This window comes from Poecilia mexicana, unplaced genomic scaffold (assembly GCF_051168715.1).
Source record: "Poecilia mexicana isolate PSO_F unplaced genomic scaffold, ASM5116871v1 scaffold_17, whole genome shotgun sequence".
In the NCBI taxonomy this organism is placed as follows: Eukaryota; Metazoa; Chordata; class Actinopteri; order Cyprinodontiformes; family Poeciliidae; genus Poecilia; species Poecilia mexicana.
The window spans coordinates 23266247-23284805 of NW_028263386.1; the positions used below are offsets into that span (position 1 = coordinate 23266247).

The 18559-nt window shown below is 41.0% G+C and overlaps 1 protein-coding gene across 1 annotated transcript in view; it reads left to right on the forward strand.

Annotated features, from left to right (window-relative positions):
• ctnnd2b (catenin (cadherin-associated protein), delta 2b) overlaps nt 1-18559 on the forward strand; it is a 135839-nt gene that overhangs the window by 35297 nt on the left and 81983 nt on the right. Inside the window, exons 3-4 of the mRNA XM_088014978.1 lie at nt 13256-13290; nt 15768-15884. Coding sequence (XP_087871104.1) covers nt 13256-13290; nt 15768-15884 — 152 coding nt within the window. The remainder of the gene's footprint in view (nt 1-13255; nt 13291-15767; nt 15885-18559) is intronic.

Genomic DNA, 18559 nt, shown 5'->3' on the forward strand with positions numbered 1-18559 from the left:
ATTTTCGACCTGTTCATTTCTGCCCTCTCTTGAGATACGAGACGCGGCCGAGTTAGATAGCACCTGTACAAAGCGGCAATGTTTAGCCATTGTTCCCGCATAAAGCGTAATTAGGTAGAATTAATCTGAGTGGCTAAGATAAAGCGCGTGGCTACAGCGCCGCACTGGGATCGGCCATCTTTCTGCTCAGGAGGTAATTAGAGGCCCACAATAGGCGGTCTGGACCGCGCCGGCCGTCCCCGCTGAATGCCCGATGCCCAGCTTTTGGTCGCCTCTTTTGGCACTGGGAATTTCACGGGTGGAGATGAACTCAGCTTACATCTCCCTCTGCAGGATGATGAGTCTCTTTATTTGCAACGTTGTCTCTTCCATGCGATGCCAAGCAACCTGAGAATGACCTCTGTGACGACATTCAACCTCAACAAGCCGTCGCTCTCTACCTTTCCTGCAATTAACAGTGACTGAGCAGAACCTTAACGTGGCAGCAGCTGACATTTTGCTCCAATCTCGGCTCTAAGTAGAAGTTAAAAAGGTGATTTGGAGTGTTAGAAGTTTAATGACGATTTAAGAAGCACTTATTGCAAAATGGACGGGCAATTCTTAAGTTCTGCTTTTATTACTGGAGGCTACTGGACGCAATCTAGAACTGAATTAAACTAATGCGAGTCCAAAATAATTGGCTGAGATTGGAGCTGGATTTTGTTCAAGAAATGTCTTATTATTCTTATTTCTTTTTCTTTCCCCAGCTAATAATAAACCTGTAGTTAATGCTGAGCACTTTTTCACAGTTTACTTTTCTAAAAAAAAAAAAAAAGTTAGGTTTCTCAAATTCCCGCAACTCAGACACAATCTAGTTGATGAGTTTATTAACTTACAGCCATCAGGAAAATGTCTAATCCTCTTCATGCCGGACCTTATTATATAATGCACAATGAGTAACTTCATCTTTCTATGGGAAAATGAAGCATACACAGGAGAAATATCTCAGTCTTTCCATTTCTCAAGCTGTTTGATTCAGTTGTTATTTTGCCAATTACATTATCACATCGATGGAGCCACCCAGGCATCTATTGTCTGACCTCCATCGAACAGAAATAAGAGACACAATTTGGAGAAGACGTTTTTTTTTTTTTTTTTTAGGATTATAAGAGGACGCCAGAGTACCAATGCATGCACAGGATGAACATGCAAACTCTATGCAGGAAGGTTCTGGTCATGGTTCAAATCTTGAATCCATACAGTCTAGAAAAGCTCTGCTAGAGTAAATTGGAGTAGATAGTAACTTATTAGAAACCGACCCTTTGTCTTTCATTTGCTTTTTTTTTTTGCTACAATAAGGTGGAGTCTTTGACTTCACTACATCACATAATTGAGTTAGAATATTTTTAATTGCTTTTAATCGTGATACCTTGTGATGTTATTGAAAACATTCCTTATTGAATCCAGAGTTAGCCTCTGATTAGCACCAGGCTACGTCACCTGTATCAGTTTTCATTGCATGTAAATTAAAACAGGGCTGACAGGTGGAGTAATATCGTAAGTTAACTGCATCTGAAGGAGTTTAAGATTAAAAGAAGCTAAATAAAAATATTATCTGCATTAAGCTGTCTTAGGTAGAATTAATCTGAGTGGCTAAGATAAAGTGCTTGGCTACAGCGCCGCACTGTCTCCTGAAATCCCTAAACTTCTCATCCTGCGTCGTTTAAAGAAACAAAGATGACTTCTAAACTGGAATGTATTTGCGGTTAAAGAGTAGCTGGTCCTCTCTTGGATGGCAAGAGCCAAGGAGCTTAGTAAAGTGTAGAAAGCTGGTAGTACTGCTTGGAGGGGAATCATTGGTCTCTGAAGTGACTCAGGTTTGTCACGCTTGCTCTTTAGTGTTGTGTTATAGGGCAGTTTTCCCAGGGTTTATAGGAGACACACTGTCAATTTCATTGCCGGGGATAAAAAGGACAAAAAAAAAAAGTTGTGACATTTACACACTGCTTTGTGCAGCAAACTGGCCTTGTAAGTCCAAAGTGTGCGAGACCTGCACAGAGTGGGTCTAACACCAGCTTCTTCTCCTCTAAAGGTCACACATTTGGGATCATATCCTGTTCAGGCTTCGCCCGCCAGCTTGCAGCAACAACAAGAAGCTGCAGCTATTACCTTAGCAACAACACAAATACACCGTGGAGGATTTGAATGTAGCAGAATCCAGGCTGTTATCAGATACTTGGCAGTCATATTCAGCTTTCTTATGAACGGCGTTGGCTTATCTCTGTTTTTGTAAATGTAATATCGTATAATAGCCTGCACCATGGAAATGCACCAGCAGAAATGCCGCCTGCTGAATAATGGGTAGCGTCCGGTTTGGTCATTTGGAGGTAAATAATGCCGGGACACACGATGAAGGTGACTACGTCTGAATAAAGCTGTGCAGCGTTATAGTAATGTAATTCCTGCCAGGATGTTACAGTAAAGATAAACGATTTCCCCACAGTTATTGGTATCCTCACAACTTATTGACATCTTGCGCCGACTGAAAAACAATTTGATTAAAAATAATTGTCTAACATGCTTTTGGGCAGATTTGTTAGCAACCCTAAGGAGGCCATTAATGCTTGCATTATAAAGTGTTTAATCCTAATTAGTATCAAAGTTGCCTTCAAACTTTTCACCAGCCGTTTCTGTTCTTGAGAAATTGTTAGCAATGCATCGCTCCGAAATCACTACTTCTTCACAACTTCTGTTTGATTATTGGCTTGGTTGACATTCTACCAGAGGAATCCATCTCGATGAGAGAAAGCCCAGATGGAGAACTGAAGGGAGATTAGAATTGAGAGGTACTGTGTAGGAACACAATGGTCAGGCTAAGTCTGATAAGATCCTAAAGACAAATTTAGACATACGTGTCGGTGAAAGGCTACAAGATCCATCTCCAAACAGTTGCCAACGTTATTTTAAAGTATAAGGTTCTTTGGACAGTAAATATTTCAGACAGAACAAACTCCTGCCTAAGATCAGCAGGCTGTTAGCGATCAGTAGCGCACTGCTGGCGGATACTTAACGTAACAAGGAGCAGAAAGCCGAGGTCGTCGTTTCTCCCTACATCCAGCCAGAGTTTACGCAGCAGGTTCTGGTACTGCTAAAAGGAAAAAGTAACCCGGTTCTGATCACATGAACGCAATCAATTCTGTGTGCATCGTGGTGACGCGCAGTGGCAGGTTCATGGATTTGAGATATGGGGCGATTTTTTTTTTTTTTTTTTTTTTTTTTTTTACGCCGAACAAACAGAGCAAAAATGAGAAAGAAACAGAGACTCCACCATAATAACGACATTTATTATGGTGCGTCCGATCCGCTGCGTTTAACCTTTGAGTGACGTTTAATTTCATATTAAAAATATTTAAAGATAGCTTGAATAATATTTATATTAAATGCCTCCTTAAGACAATTGAGCAGGGGTGTATCTAGGAAGTTTTTAAAGAGGGCTAAAAGGGGGCCAGTGATGATCTTGGGGTGTTACACCAAAATAATGTTTAAAGTACACTGTAAAATATGCAAATGTCACCACAATACCCTCAAATAATATAAATCTGAGCCACACAAGTAAATTGTCCTACATGCTTCAAAAATGTCCACTAGTATTAAAAGTTCTCTTTAAAAGTGATCTGTGAGACAAACTTTTTTTTTTTTGCAAACGGCTAAAGTGCAGTTTGGCGTCCACGCTTCAGCTGCTGCAGCTCATATTAACTTTTTAGCCAATAGCAAAACGGGGCTTTGAGCTAGAAATCTTTAAGCTAAGATATGATATGCTATAACTTTATCAATCCCCCACAGGTGAAATTACAGTTGACACAGCAGACATTTACAGTTTGCGTGAGTAACTTATTAGCTGTTAAATATCTCACTGTCTTTGTCGAACAAGTTGTTGTTCGGTGCATGTTGGGAAAACAACATGTGGCTGATTTGTAAAGGCAGAGAGGTTCTGGTAAAGTCCGGAGAAGGAGACATAGACGCCGACTCTCAGCTGCTGATCGTATTAAGGAGAGGTGCTGAGCCAGGTCAGGCTTTCATTGCCTTTATAACATTATTATCCCGACTCCATTGTGCTAATCTGCTTCTGCTTTAGCCAGACCAGTCTTTGTTGTTCTTTAAAAAAAACATTTTGCTCACAACAGACCGTTTTCGTAGCGATTATCCTACCTTCGGTGCGTTGATCCCTCCCTGCGTGGCCCGTGTCGATCTGAAGTGAGACTTCCCTAAAGCAGCCTGACAACCGACCTCATTTTCAATGTTAGCATAACTGTGTTTTCTGGCAGCAGAAGCAGACATCGCTGCCAATATCCATCACTATGTATAAAGCCGGGGTAATTGATGGCCAAAGGAAGTGAGAAAAATGAACGTCGATGAGGTTTTTGCAATATAAAAAAAAAGACTAGCTTTGAGCTGTTCGTCTTTTAATATCGACACATTTTTTTTTTCTTTCATGTTAATTCAGACTTATTTGCATCCTTTGAAGATGCTTTAAAAGTGCAGCATCAGTAGCCGTGACAGCGCGAATCGAAGAGGCAGGAGTCAGAGCCGACTACAAACATTGCTACTGACAGCCGGCGATTTGTGCCAAATTAATATCACGCAAAAATGATTTACATTTTTAGTTCACAGTGGAAGTTTCTCAATTTCTCTGAGTGTTTCTAAGTTATTTCGACACAGCCTCTGCAAGACAACCCTTATTAAATTAGCAGACCATGCTTTAGCTTTAGCTTATGAATCTGTTGACTCAAGCTGAGCCACCGTTTGATGCGGCGCTTCCCTCTTCAGGGTGGCTCCGTTATCTCTCGCCCTCTTCCTACAAGAGGGTCGGCCCTCGTGGTCAGCGCAGATAACAGATAATATGGAAGGCATTGAAATAGATGGATTATACGGACGGGGGTTCGGGGGATGTGTTTATTGGGTGGATGAAATGACGGGATTTTCATCGCCATCTCTGGCATTCGCTCTTTTAAGCTCCTCTCGGTGGATTCGGCAGAGCTCTTGTCTCTTTTGTTCTCTCTGGCCATCATATTCAGCCTCTCTGCAGTGTTTACTTATTTTTCTATTATATCATATTACCCACCTCCCTTCACCCTCCTCCGATCATTCTCTACCTTTATGTACCTCTTTTGTTCTGTTTGTGTCTGTATCATATTTCGCCCCTCCGTCTCGCTCCTCTCGTTCTCTGATCCCTCTTTCTGTTTTTGTCGCCCTTCAGTGGAGCAGGCTGGAGTGCAGCGGTTCAATTTGTAATGTTACCTATGGAATAAGAATGGCACCAAAAAAAAAAAAGATATAAAGAGCCAAAATGTGTCCTTTTTCATGGAGCTGAAAATATCAGGTCAGAGCGAATGACTGGGAGTTTATCATTATTTGGAATGGCTCTTTCACACGTTCAATTACCCTACTGAAAATATCAAGCGGGGCTTTTAACTGGGAATGGTGACTGTGCACAGGGGCAGTAATGGAGCCTCTTTTTTTTTTTTTACCTTACTTGTATGCTTGATTGGAGTCTCATTTCCTTCTTGACGTCAACGCGTCCTCTGTCTCTAAAGGTGGCACAGTCTAGTGGAGCCATTTTGTAGAATGGTGGCATTTAGGTGGGGCTTTTAGGCGCTTTCCCAATTTTGTGAACTGCAACTGTTTGGGTAAAGATTTTATTCTGGCCAAAATTGGAATCCACAAATAGAGACACATGCTTTTCTTGCTTATGAAAGGCATTTGTAAAAGTATTCACAGGATTCTTGTTCTAATTATGTCACATTTCTATGTTAGATTCACCAACTACTGATTTTGGTTCATACATAATAAACAGGGGGTTTGATTTTAGTGCATCAAACATGATGGCCTCATGTGGCTCCTTTAGATCTGTCAGCCTGACAACAATGACCGTTCTACCACATTCCTGAAGGCTGGTTCACACGGAAAGATTTTTATGCCAATTATTCTCCCTTTTTTGTGGGGACCGAGGTCTGGTTCCCACAAGGGGAAATGCTGTTTTTAGGTCAGGGGTTAGATTTAGGAGTAAAGTCTGAATTGAGTTTGTGTTTGGGTTAGGTATGTAATGGTTAGGGTTAGGGTTGGTATAGGGGTAAGATTTAGACTGCAGTAATGAATGGAAGTCAATGGAAAGTCCCCACAAAGGTAGCCACGCAAACGTGTGTGTGTCCCAATGACAAGAGAGGATGCGGCCTGTTGAATGTGACGGTTAGCCAATCAGGAAGTGCAGTGACGTTTCAAACTGCAGAACAGATTGGTAACGCAGTACATGACTGTACTGCGTTACCAAGAAAAAAAAAAGGAAGAAAAATCGAAACTCTGTCGTGTTTTAAGTTAGCCGCCTTTTCTTTCTGCTTTGTTGTTGCTTAAAAATACTCCACAAGCTGTCGCTGTTGCGTCTTAAGTCAGCAGCCGTGTTTGTTTGTTCTTACCTCACATTTGATCTCGCGAGGTTTTCCAGGACTTCCTGTCTGAATGTTCATGAATGAAATGGGTTTGTGTGTGGTGTTTTGCTCCTGGACAACACACACTTTGCAACCAAACCTGTTATACCTCGGATATTTTATTGCCGTGTGTGGCCTCGTAAGGTTTTACAAGTCTGCAATTTTAAAACCTCGCTGAGTGAACCTGGGATAAGAAACTCGACGTAGTTCCATAAGACGTGTTTTTCCAGTGGTCGTCTGACAGGAAGCGTTTCAAACCCTGGACAGTTCGCCTGTTCATCATCACAGGGCAACACTCAGATGTGAACCCTGGAGCTTCTTTCTGCAGTTCAGCAAATTTAAATCAAAGCTTTGATTTTGTTTTCCTGATTCCGTTGAAGCACATGCAACGAACCGCTTGTCATCTCCAGATATTTTGCTGTGGCTTTGAATAGTGACAGACAGGAACAGTTAATTACCTCATCCTAATTTACTTATCAGTGCTTAGGAAATGAGGACAGAGCTTCTCTTAGTATGACTTTCACACTTGAGGGAAGGTTTGTCCAATGTTATCATCCCATTTTAACAAGGTCAGTCGCTTCAGCTCTGGGGGGAAAAAAAAAAAAACAGCTGGAGGCATTTTGAGGATAATCCGGTATTGTTGCCAAGCAGTTTAACAGCATGCTGTCCCTTTTTTTTTTTTTCCCCCGCTTCAGATTATGGTGCCGTTTGTTACGCAATATGCCAGTTTTCAGTAAGGGTCACAACAAAATCATGTCATTCTCGATTTTTCTGTTTTCGTTCTGCATGTGCGGCCCCCCTCCATCTCTTTCCTTTCACACACAAACAGAGGAACACTCACACACTCTGCCCCCAAAACGGCATTACATCATTAGCAGTGATGAGGTGCTGTGGCGTGGAGTGACCTGCGGCACGAGAACTGATCACGTTGTCAATTAGTTCTCTGCTGTTCCGCTAATTACTCTGTCAGGCTCTATTGATGCTTCAAAAAGATTCACAGGTGTTGGGGAGGAGAGAGAAAAAAAAACAAAAAAAAAAACTGAAAACCGACTCTGTGTGGGGCCAGCAGGTCAGAGTCGTTTCAGTTTGGTGAGGACTGATTAGGTTTACAGAGGGGTGAGACTTTGACGTTTCTGCAGGGTCGAGGTGGTGAGGCAGGTTGACTTGCTAGATAATTTCCAAAGAGTGTAGAGGTTTCCCCATCTCCCTCAGTGGGATGTCCCACATGTTCCCTCTGCTTGAACTCACAAAGCAGAATTTTAATTCCAAGACCTGAAGCTCCTCGGTGACCTATTTACTCAGATCTGGGTCTATCTTGTGACACCATGCAATAAAGAGGCGTGTTACTGCACACTCTGGTATGAATTCAATACTTTTTATTTAAGTTTCAGATATAAAACATTCGACTTTTAAGTGTGTTTGTGTTTTTCCTTTGAATTATTTTGTTCAAACCTAAAGGTACAGGTCTCTGCAAAACACTTTAGTCACATATTAATATGATTTGTGTAATTTTTTTCTAAATAAAGTAGCTTGGGAGCAAATTGAAACAAAATCTTCTCAGAGGCAGTATGGAGAAACTGTGATGCCAAAAATAAAACTAAATTTGGTAACACTTTATTTGATGGGGTGTGCACAAGACTGACATTACACTTAATGATTTAAGCAGTCATGAACATGAAGGAGTCTGAATGTTTGCAGCTGTTGTCGTGAAGTGTCATTCGGTAAATGTTGACACTTTTAAAGCAAAGTTGTTATAAAAGTTGCATTAAAAAGTCAATTAAGTGTCAACTTTACATGATTAGGTCAATAATGACACTTTTAATACAAAGTTCTATGAAAATGTGCATAAAAAGTCAATTAAAAGTGTCAATTTTGCATCAAAAAGAAAGGTGCCATTTCAAAATTTCATGAAGGAATCTGAAACTAACGTTTAGATTTTACCATACTAGTATCGATCCGATACAGACATCGACTTGGTATTGATATTATCGATATCCTGGATCGATCTGTCCACCTGTACAAAAGTGTTTACATCTCTTGAGCTTTTCCACATAAATAATTAATATCTGCATAGTGTAAGGAACCCATACTAACACGGTTTTCAAAAATATTTCTATGTAAAGTAATTTGAAAAGTATTTTATGCATTTGTGTTCAGATCCACTCTGATACCCCTAAATAAAATGCAGATGATCACCTTTGCCTCATTGTAATCATGCGCTCCATCAATCTGGTCCTTATGGAAGTGTGGCAATAATAATAATAATAAAAAAAAACATTGCTGACAGAATTTGGGTTGAGTTTTGAGTCCTGATTTTTACATAACCTCTCCATCCGGTTTGACTTAACCTGATCTGCGCTTTTCAAAAGACGAAATAGCAAAAATCTTAGTCTCTCGATGTTGCCAGAGCCAGAAAAGACGATGTAAGTGCAGCATGAGGTTCTTTGACAAATTGTTGACTTTGGAGCTAAATACCGAAGCAGGACAGACTTTTAGATTCCCATTTGTTAAAAATTGTAATATCTATGCATTCTTTTTATTGCACTTTGCAATTATGGACTCTTTTGTGCTGTTGTATCACATTAGGTCCCTACAGAGGACACTGAAGTTTGTGGAACTGCACTGAAAATGCAAAAGCTGAGTTGGTCGGACCAAATAATAAATAGAAGGAAATGGTGTTTTTTTATCTGGAAATTAAACTTTTACTCCAGATTGAAACCACCTGTAACTAATGTGATGTATTGTGTGTTCTTCATGTCTCCCTTTTCCAAAAAAATAAAAATAAATAAAAAACCTTGTTAGATTTTCCCTTCCTGTTCTCTCCACTCCCCTTAAGCCATTTATCTTTCCCTCTGTGTGTGAACAGATTCCTCCTATTTCTCCTTTTTTTTCTCCCCTGAAAGTAATCCGACATCCTCTGGGCTGTTTTTGTTCCCCACCTTCAGCCCCTCTCTACATGCAGCTACTTGATGTTAACAACATTTGGCCTCCTTCCTCACAGTTTGCAGCGAGGTGTCCGCACGAGCGCTCATGTTGCATTCGGTCGTAGCTCGGTCTCCCACCGGCTGCTGGGGAAAATAACGGGCGCTCACCACCACCGAGGCAACGTTTTGACACCAGCAAGCAGACGGGACCGGCCTGTCCTTCGCTGAGAAAATGGCCTCTCTCACAGAGTTAGGGTAGCTGCCTTGCAGAAAGCAGACCGGCGATAATAATCCCGCTTCCAGCCGGCTCTGTTTGTCTGCTGTAAACACTCTCCCATCCTAAAAGACGTTAGGGTTTGGCCGTTCCTGTAATGCGCCTCACATTTTGCTTGTACACATGTCGGGGCGCGTCTCTGGTTATAACAATGCCTGATGAATGAGGGGCCGCCATGCTGGCACAGGGCTCCATTAACACGTGCCGCTCGGCTACTCGCCACAATCCGTCACACTCTGCATACACGCACACGCAGCAGAGGCAATCAGTGGGGTGATTTAACGGCATCTGGTCTTTGTTTACGGCTAGTCGATGGAGTTTGTCATTTTACGTCTTTCGTTTTCGGTCGGACGCCAGAACGGACAACAGAAAACACGACTGCTGACGGTGCAGTTGTGAAATTTGTCGCTTGCGAAGGTGTTGTTAAACAGGAATGGGTGTCAAACTCCAGTCCTCAAGGGCCGCTCTCCTGCAGTTTTTAGATGTGCCACAGGTACAAAACACTGGAATGAATTGGCTTAATTACCTCCTCCTTGTGTAGTTCAGTTCTCCAGAGCCTTAATGACCTAATTATTCTATTCAGGTGTGGTGCAGCAGAGGCACATCTAAAAGTTGCAGGACAGTGGCCCTCGAGGACTGGAGTTTGACACCTGTGGAGGTAGCTAAAAAAAAAAAAAGTAAATAGAATTTCAATTTTACCACAATTTCCCAAAAGACTGTATGTGTCAAAATCATGGGGAAATCTTTGCCCAATTGTAGATAATTTCCTTCCCATCTCAAGACCCAGTCTCTCTTAAAGGGTTCATATTGTCTACCATATCTGGCATTCCCCATCACACAGACCTAACAGAGTTTGTTTTTTTTCACACTCACGCTGTCCACATGCCAACCATCCCCTTATTGTCCAAGAATCTGTGCTTTTCCTTGCTTGACCCAGCCCAAAATGTTTTGTCTCAAACATTTTCCAAGGACACAGAGTTCTCACTTTGATGAGACTCTACAGCCTTCATAATTAAACCAGCTCCAGTGCTAAAGAGGCGCCGTTTTTATGTGTTTTCTTTAACCCTTGTACGTGCGAGGACTGAGGCAAATTTCTCTACATTTCCCTCAGTCTGTGGAAAATGATACAAGTTTTACATGTGTGGGGTCGGTTGGACCCCACTTCTGGACACAAGGATTATTGATAAAAAAAACCTGCTCGTGGAGACCAGTGACCCTTGCAATCATTGTGGACAGGACAGTTTCCTTTTAAAATGTCACTATTACTGAAAATAGCTAACTTTTTGAGTCTTGACTCTGTTACAACTTCCACACTGATGACACTGAAGATTGTTGTAGATCTGATGCCACCCTCATTGGAAAACATTTCAATAAAGCTAAAATTTGATGATTCTGGCAAGCAGCAAATTTTTGCAGTGCATTGATGTGGAAGCTAAGCTTGGTGCGTTGCATGGTGTGGAGACGGTTACGCCCATGAGTCCTAATCCAGACTCTAGGACTCTAGTACGTCTTCCCCTCTTCTCTCGCTGATCATTTTCTGACAGATCTGCTACAAATAAAGGCCACTAGTCCCTTTAAATTGGATATTTTCCATATTTAGGCAAAGTTTTAAACTGAACACGGTTCAAGGAAACTTTAAACCTTTACTTTATCAGGACGGTGTTTTATCGACACGGAGAGAATTCATCAACAGAGTTATGAGCTGTGTGTTTAATGTTGGATATGATTGCTGCATTTATGCATTTATGTTTACATTTCTTCATATCTTGTATTTATAGTTTCCTCTACTGATATTTTTCCACTACCATTACTGTTTTTTCTCTCATTCCTCTGAAACCTTTTCTAAGACGGCGCTGTTCTTAGACAAACATGCTTCAATAAGAAAAAACAAAGAATTTTAATCAGTCTCTTTATTGTTTCAATAAGTATACCCATTTTATTAAATGATATTCCCAATTGGCAGCACACTTCAGATGACTTTGATGTCAATTTAGAAGGTTTTAAATATTTACTTTGCTCTAGCAAGGTAATGGGTTTCCCCCAGAAAACTTGCTAAGCCCAGTGGTCGGGGTGCCGAGACGGTCCACCGTGTTTTTGTATTAAAAAATGTTAAGGTGACAGGAAATGTAAAAACATCACTGTGTAATTATGTGCTACGAGAAAAGATCTCCAGTGAAATGCTATTTAAACCCACAACTAGTCTAAAAACAACAAATTTGCACTTCTGTTTAATCCAAATTAAGTCAGATGCTGTGAGTTTAATCTTTGAATTTACAAATACAAATTAGTAAACTGCGATTATAACTTATTGCTTTTTAGGCTGACCAATTAAACTACTCCCTTCTCCCATATTTCACTAAATCTAACACAGAAGCTATTAGAGGTGCTGGTGTTTTTAGCAACAAAAGGGGCCCCTAAGTCAGATTATGCTCAAGGCCTCATGCAGCCTTGGACCCGCCCTGCATGATGAGTTAAATCTACTGCACTACGCAGAGATGCGCAACAAACTGGAGATTTAATTCAATGCTGCTAATGTGGCTTTAGTAGCTCTTTCATTTCGTGTCTGTTGAGTTTTTAATAAGCGTCACAGAAACTATTCTGGTTGGTCGAGTTTATGGGACGAGTTTCTCAGATCTCCGTGCGGCTGTGAGTATTAACTTTAAGTAGACAACGCATTTGATATGGTTTGATGCATCGTATAACCGTAAAAATAATAATAAAATGACATAAAATCTGCGTGATGCGTGACTCTGAGGAGAGCATTAAAGCTCCTCAGCGGGCTGAACCTGCATGATGAGGTTAGCGCTGCTTATCCACAAACGCTCCGGCCAACCGGGACCACAGACATAAACTTTACAGGGAAGACAGACAGAGCCACACGCTGGGCAGCGTGTTGAGATGTAAACGCTGCATATAATTGTTCGTTCACAAAGATAAATCATTCTCACCACTCCACAACGCGCCTCTGAATTCGCTACAAGTTATTCCTGTGGTTCACATTTAGCTGCACAACCAGAGCTAACAAGGCGGGTTTTAAACTCTTACCTAGAGTTCTCCAAAGGATCATAATTCCTCACAGTAGGTTTATGTAAATAGCCATACAGGTCAGCCTGTGTCCAGTTTGAGTGAAAGGAGGCGGCAGAGCGTGAGGCAAAGCGCAGAGGCAAAGCGCAGAGGCGCCAGCTGTGTGATTGGCTTGCGCGCTGTCCGGTTTAAATGCATAAACTATAAACCTATCATTTAGGAATAAATCTGCTCTGCTAGTGAAATGCTCAGAGCAAAAGAGACGCTTGCAGCCTGGCTTTAAAAAAAAAAGCAATTTTTCGTAAACAAGCAACGCTTAGCCTGGCAGTGGGGCTAGTAAAGCATGGCGGGCCACCAGGCTTATAATACACTGGGGGAAACCCTGTATTCCTAGTGAATTTCAGTGTAGTTCTATTGGATTTGAATGAAAACAGGCTATTTAAAAAGGCTGCATACCTGAGCTAAATACTGCAGAATCTCAGTGCAGATATCACACTGACATCCGGTGCAACAGCAATTAAAGTTTAGCACATTTCTAACCCGGTTTTGTCTTTATTGTTTGTATCTTGCAGCTCAGCAGATGAGAAGTTTCGCTGGAACAACCAAGGTAATCTAAAATGTTGCAATCTATGTTTTTCAATCCTGCATTTTTTTTCTGCATTTCACCTCTTGTAAAACTCAGCATATAATCCCCAGCCCTTATTCGCATGGGGCGTGCGCCACCCGAGTGGCAGACAGAATCAATGGGCCTCCAGACCATTTAAAAGTCAAATGAAAACACCTCACCGAGCTTGACCACTTTTCTGACAGTGTTTTAGTTGGAAAAGGGAAAAAAAAGAAGAAAGAAACATGCTTTGACACTTGGGTCAGTCCTCCTGCCTCTTTGTCAGCCTTGCTCAGATCTATAGGATGTGGAGAGCAGATTGATTGGCTGAGTGCACACTGGGTGACCTCTGCCAACAAAGAGGTGGCTAACACAACGATCCCAGAGGTTTTGTGGTGAAGGCTTTCACTGTCCGGCCTGCTGTGATCTGGCCTGACCACTCAGCTCAGTTTGCTCCACAATAAACCCATCTGTACTCCAATCAGACCTGTAATCATGTCATCGCTCACAAATCATTGAAAAGTTGAAAAAAATACATATATACCATTTGTTTGGATAAAGTCATTATGACATTTCTGATCATCTGTACACTTATTAAGCTTAATAAAGCTAAAATCCATGACCTGCTGCTGCTTTTTATGCTTTTAGTTGTGCAAATCAAAATTTTTTAAAAATCATAAAAAATCATCTTGAATGCTCTGTCAGGTTTTACACCCCACCACTTCGTTAGCAGAGATCCCGAGGAGTTCCTCAAGGTCTCATTTTTTAAAATTATATTTTAATATCTGTATCTTATTTTTATCTATAAGGAACTAAAAGTTTGTAGTTGAAAATACATTCTGGAAGCCAAACACTGAAATGTGCAGAAATTTCAAATGACAACTAAAACCATGACTGTTTACTGTAGCATAAAGGTCAAAAATGATTTTACCGTCGTATTGTATCGTATCGGATCTTTTCTCTCGCTGTATCATATCTTGGTTCTTTTGTTTCCAATTAGATTTTTAATTCCTCTTTCTGTACGGCTTCAAGTTTACTGTAATATATGACTGCTTTGTTTTTAACGTAACTTTCTTTATCCGTGCTCCATTTTGTTTCTCTCCCTTTAAAGCACTTTGCTTACAAATAAATCTGCGTTGCCTCAATTCAGTGAAACATCGCAGTCAGTCTTGAAAGTGTTTTTTTTTTTTTTTTTTGCCAATAGCGGCAGAGGCTTCGGTCTGCAAAGGCATCACTTGAAGTCAATAAAATAGGCCTCCTAAATCCTCCCACTAAGGCCGCTACTATTAACGTTCTCCTTCCATCTCCGTAAGAGATTAATGCTGCCGCTAAGACTCATTTGTAAGCTTTTATCTTCCTTGGCAGCCGTCTCTAACTGGAAAACACTGGCCGTGCCATCAGCCGCTGTCTGACAGACAAACGGCTTGTCTCTCGGTACAACGCGGACCTCAGCCCCGTTAGATTTGTTGATAAATGATCAGATTTTTACCCTTAACCCATAGGGTTAATGATGGCAGTGTTAAGAGAAAGTTTTTACTGCCCCGCCCCTCTTACAGATTTCTTCAGTTTTTGCTCTTTTGCCAAACTTCAATGTAGATGATCAAGCAACGTTTTAATGTCAGATAAAGATAACATTTGAAAATACAAACTTAGTCAAATGGTGATTACATTTACTAAGGAAAAAGAGTTACCCAAAACAGTAACGGTTATGGGAAAAAGTAATTACCCACTAAGCTTCATAGCTGGTTGTGTCAACCTTGAATGACCATCAAGAATTTGCCATGACAACCAATCACTTTGACTTTGCTATTTTTTAATTAAGTTTTTTTTTTTTTACAAACCACATTCATGTCAGGTGTTTTTAATGAAGCAAAACTTTCACCGCCTCAACTCTGCTTGAGAGAAAGGTCTAAGATATTTTGAATTGAAAAGTTTTTGAAAAGCTCTTTAAAATTAACACTTGTGTGAATGCATTCTCAAAAATACGCCCTACATCTGTTTTTAAATGTTGTTTTTTTTACTTTATAGAAACCTTGTTTGCAATAGAGCCAAAATAAAAAAGAAGGAAAGAAATACAAAGTCTTCAACACGTTGCCTGGTTGTAAACTTGAAAAGTTAATTGAAGCTGCTGTATTATTACACTATTTTGGACAAGTTTTTAACATGAATGTGACTTTTCTGTGTTTTCATCCAAGTGTTTCTGATTTTCTTTATTTTTTTTGTCTCAAATTATCAGTCAGTTATTTATTGTTATACCCACGGTTATTAAATTAACGTCTAGTTGTTACTAAAACCTTAAGATTTTTTTTTTGGGAACATAACCTGGGATTTCATGGCTTTTGAACCCACACTAGATGAAAAACATGCGAGTACACTTAGGTTAAATCCAGGAGGGCTGCTGTAATCATGCACCTTTAGAAATCTTAACACAGATGAAGACAGATCACTCATTGTCTTTTCACTGTTTTGTGCGCATGTAGATGGACAGAAGGACATAGAGGAGGAGCTGACGACCGGCCTGGAGCTCGTAGACTCGTGCATCAGGTCGCTTCAAGAATCCGGCATCTTGGACTCGCAGGACGCTTCTACAGGAGACAGTAAGATAAATGTTTTGCACTGCAAAAACCAAATATTTCCAAGTACTTCTACTCTAATTTATAGTCCAAATATATTAATACACTTGAAATAAGACAAAACTAACTCCTAGGTAACTTTTAAGTGAGACAGAAGAGCTTGTTTTTTAAGCTAATAATTCCTTAATATGCACCGATTTATCTGCCAGCCGATTTCCTTAGTGTTGGTAGATCTGTGGTCGGCCGATGCTTACATGTGAAGACGATCTGATCTACCTCAGCAAAGGTCTGAAAATCAACCACCGTCCTCTTCTGCTCTCCTGTGTGAAAGCTTTGACTGACAGGCCAGCGCACCAGGTCATGTCTCCACATACCAACTCACTGACTTTCTTCCTATATTTAGCGACATTTTGGACAAAAAAAATTTATATCAGCCAAAATCGGAATCGACAGGTCAGGCTTTTTAAATCTCAGTAATCGACGATCAGCCAGAAAACTGCAATCGATGCACCACTAATTCTCACATTGAGCTAATAGAAATAATTTTGGCAATCCTAACACCTTGAAAACAGGAAACGGTCATCTGTCTTTTTTAGCCAGAAAGACTAAAAAAAAAACAAAAAACTTTCATCATCCATTTTATCTTACAATTTTCACACACTTCGCTGTACTCTGGTGGCTTGATAAACTGCAGCTGAGCAAAGCCGCGTTAGAAATTGCCAGCAGGCTCAGGGGGGCCTTAAAAACACGGGTCGTTTTTAAATCCGCCACGCAGCGATGTCATGAAAACAGACGCGCTCACAGAGATCCCGATCCGCTCCCTGCGCCTTCCCACTCTGCTGTGATCTCCCCGCGCTCGGTCCTGGAGATGATACCCGTGTCTTCGATACACTCGACCCCTGTGGGGGTGAAGTAACTGTCAGAAGACACGCAGCGCTGTGCCAGTAGCTTGATATGCTAATCCATCCTCGCTGAGATGTCAGCTGGCCTGCTGTTCGCAGAGAGGAGAGGCAAACACACAAATATGTGGCTACTGTACTCTGCACAAGCTCTGGAAAAAAAAAAGACGTGTGTGTGTGTGCACACTAACAGTGGGAATTGCATACCTCTGCACTGAAGGCACCACAGACAGGTGTACAGTCCTGCATGCAGTGGTTGCCATTAGATACGTACATCACCATGCACCAAATACTGGTACCAGAAAATCTGCTTGATATTTATAATGTTCACATAACAGTTATGTAACTCACCACCTGATTTATCCCAGAAGAAGACGGATGAGGGAGAGCGAAGGTACAGACCGGACAGAAAGATGGAGAATGGATGGGGAGGGAAAAAAGCAAAGTCGAGCTAAAATGTTGCTTATTTGCTTCATTTGCACCAACGATGCAAATGTGCCTGAGCAGTTTGTCAAAGTTTTCTCTGAAATGAGGTGCAAGGTTTCAGGTTTTTAAAGTGCTAATTTTCCTTCAACAGCAAACAAGCTGCGCCAACCGAGGCTCATGATCAAACGCTCATCTATACGTTTTGTTTACATGGTTCTGAACAGGAATGTTTTATTTTACATCTGCTCACTTCAGGCCTGATCAGAGTCCTGAGGTCGATTTCTGGTTGCTGTGTTTTTTTGTTTTTTTTTAAAACCAGTTTTAGCTGGTGGTGCTTCGCTATGACGAGTTAATATTATTCATCAAACGGGAAGTGACTGTCGTTTTTTAAACAAATACAAAGTGATTTCAGGTTTTTTTTACTGTATGTGCAGTCAGCTCTACTAGCTGCCAATATTAGACTAGAAAACATAGTTTCTTACCTTAACACATCAAATGTCCATTAAAGACAAAAGATAGAAGCTGGGAAATTTTACTCAATTAAGAGTAGCGACACTTCACAATAGAAAGTACAGCATAGTAAAAAGTAAATTTTTTCAAAAACGTTACTCGAGTGAATGTAATTCAGTAAATGTAGTTGGTTTCTACTGAACCCTGCACACAGGAGAGGGGCATCAGCAGAGTGTCTGTCTCACGCTGCAGATCGGATCAGTGGGCCGACTACAGAGAGCGTCTTCAGCCTTCACCCCGCTGCTGTTAGCCAGTGTGCATGTTAATCTGCGCGTCTCCTCTGCATTCACCCATTTGGGATCCACTTTTTTTTTTTTTTTTTTTTTTTAATGCTTGCGTTCCCGACTCAGCACATCCTCAGACGGCCATCTAGAATATCTGTCTGAAATAGAAAACGGATGAAATATTAAAATACGTCGATTGACGACTCCGGTCACGAAGAAAACCACTCTGCCTTTTTGTGTGTGAGAGAGAGAGAGAGAGAGAGAGAGAGAGAGAGAGAGAGAGAGAGAGAGAAAAGGAATGGAAGAAAATGAGCAGGTCTATCCGGGTCAGAATATCTACACGATTACATGCTTCAGGTGCACGCAGATGTGCTGTGTGCTAATGCGTGAGATCACAAGGCATGAGCCATCTGTGAGCGTGTACTCACTTAATTCTAATATAACCTGTGGATGAATGGCAAAAAAAAAATCAAAAAAATAAATAAAACTGCTAAGACGTGAAGATGGAGGGCATTTGGCTTCAGCGGTGCACGCCAGTTTCTCAAATGGATTCAGTGAAGCCTTCTGTGTTTGCCATCTGAGTGATAATGCATTTATGAAGCTTTCTTTTTTTTTTTTTTTTTGATTCCCAAAAGGCTCC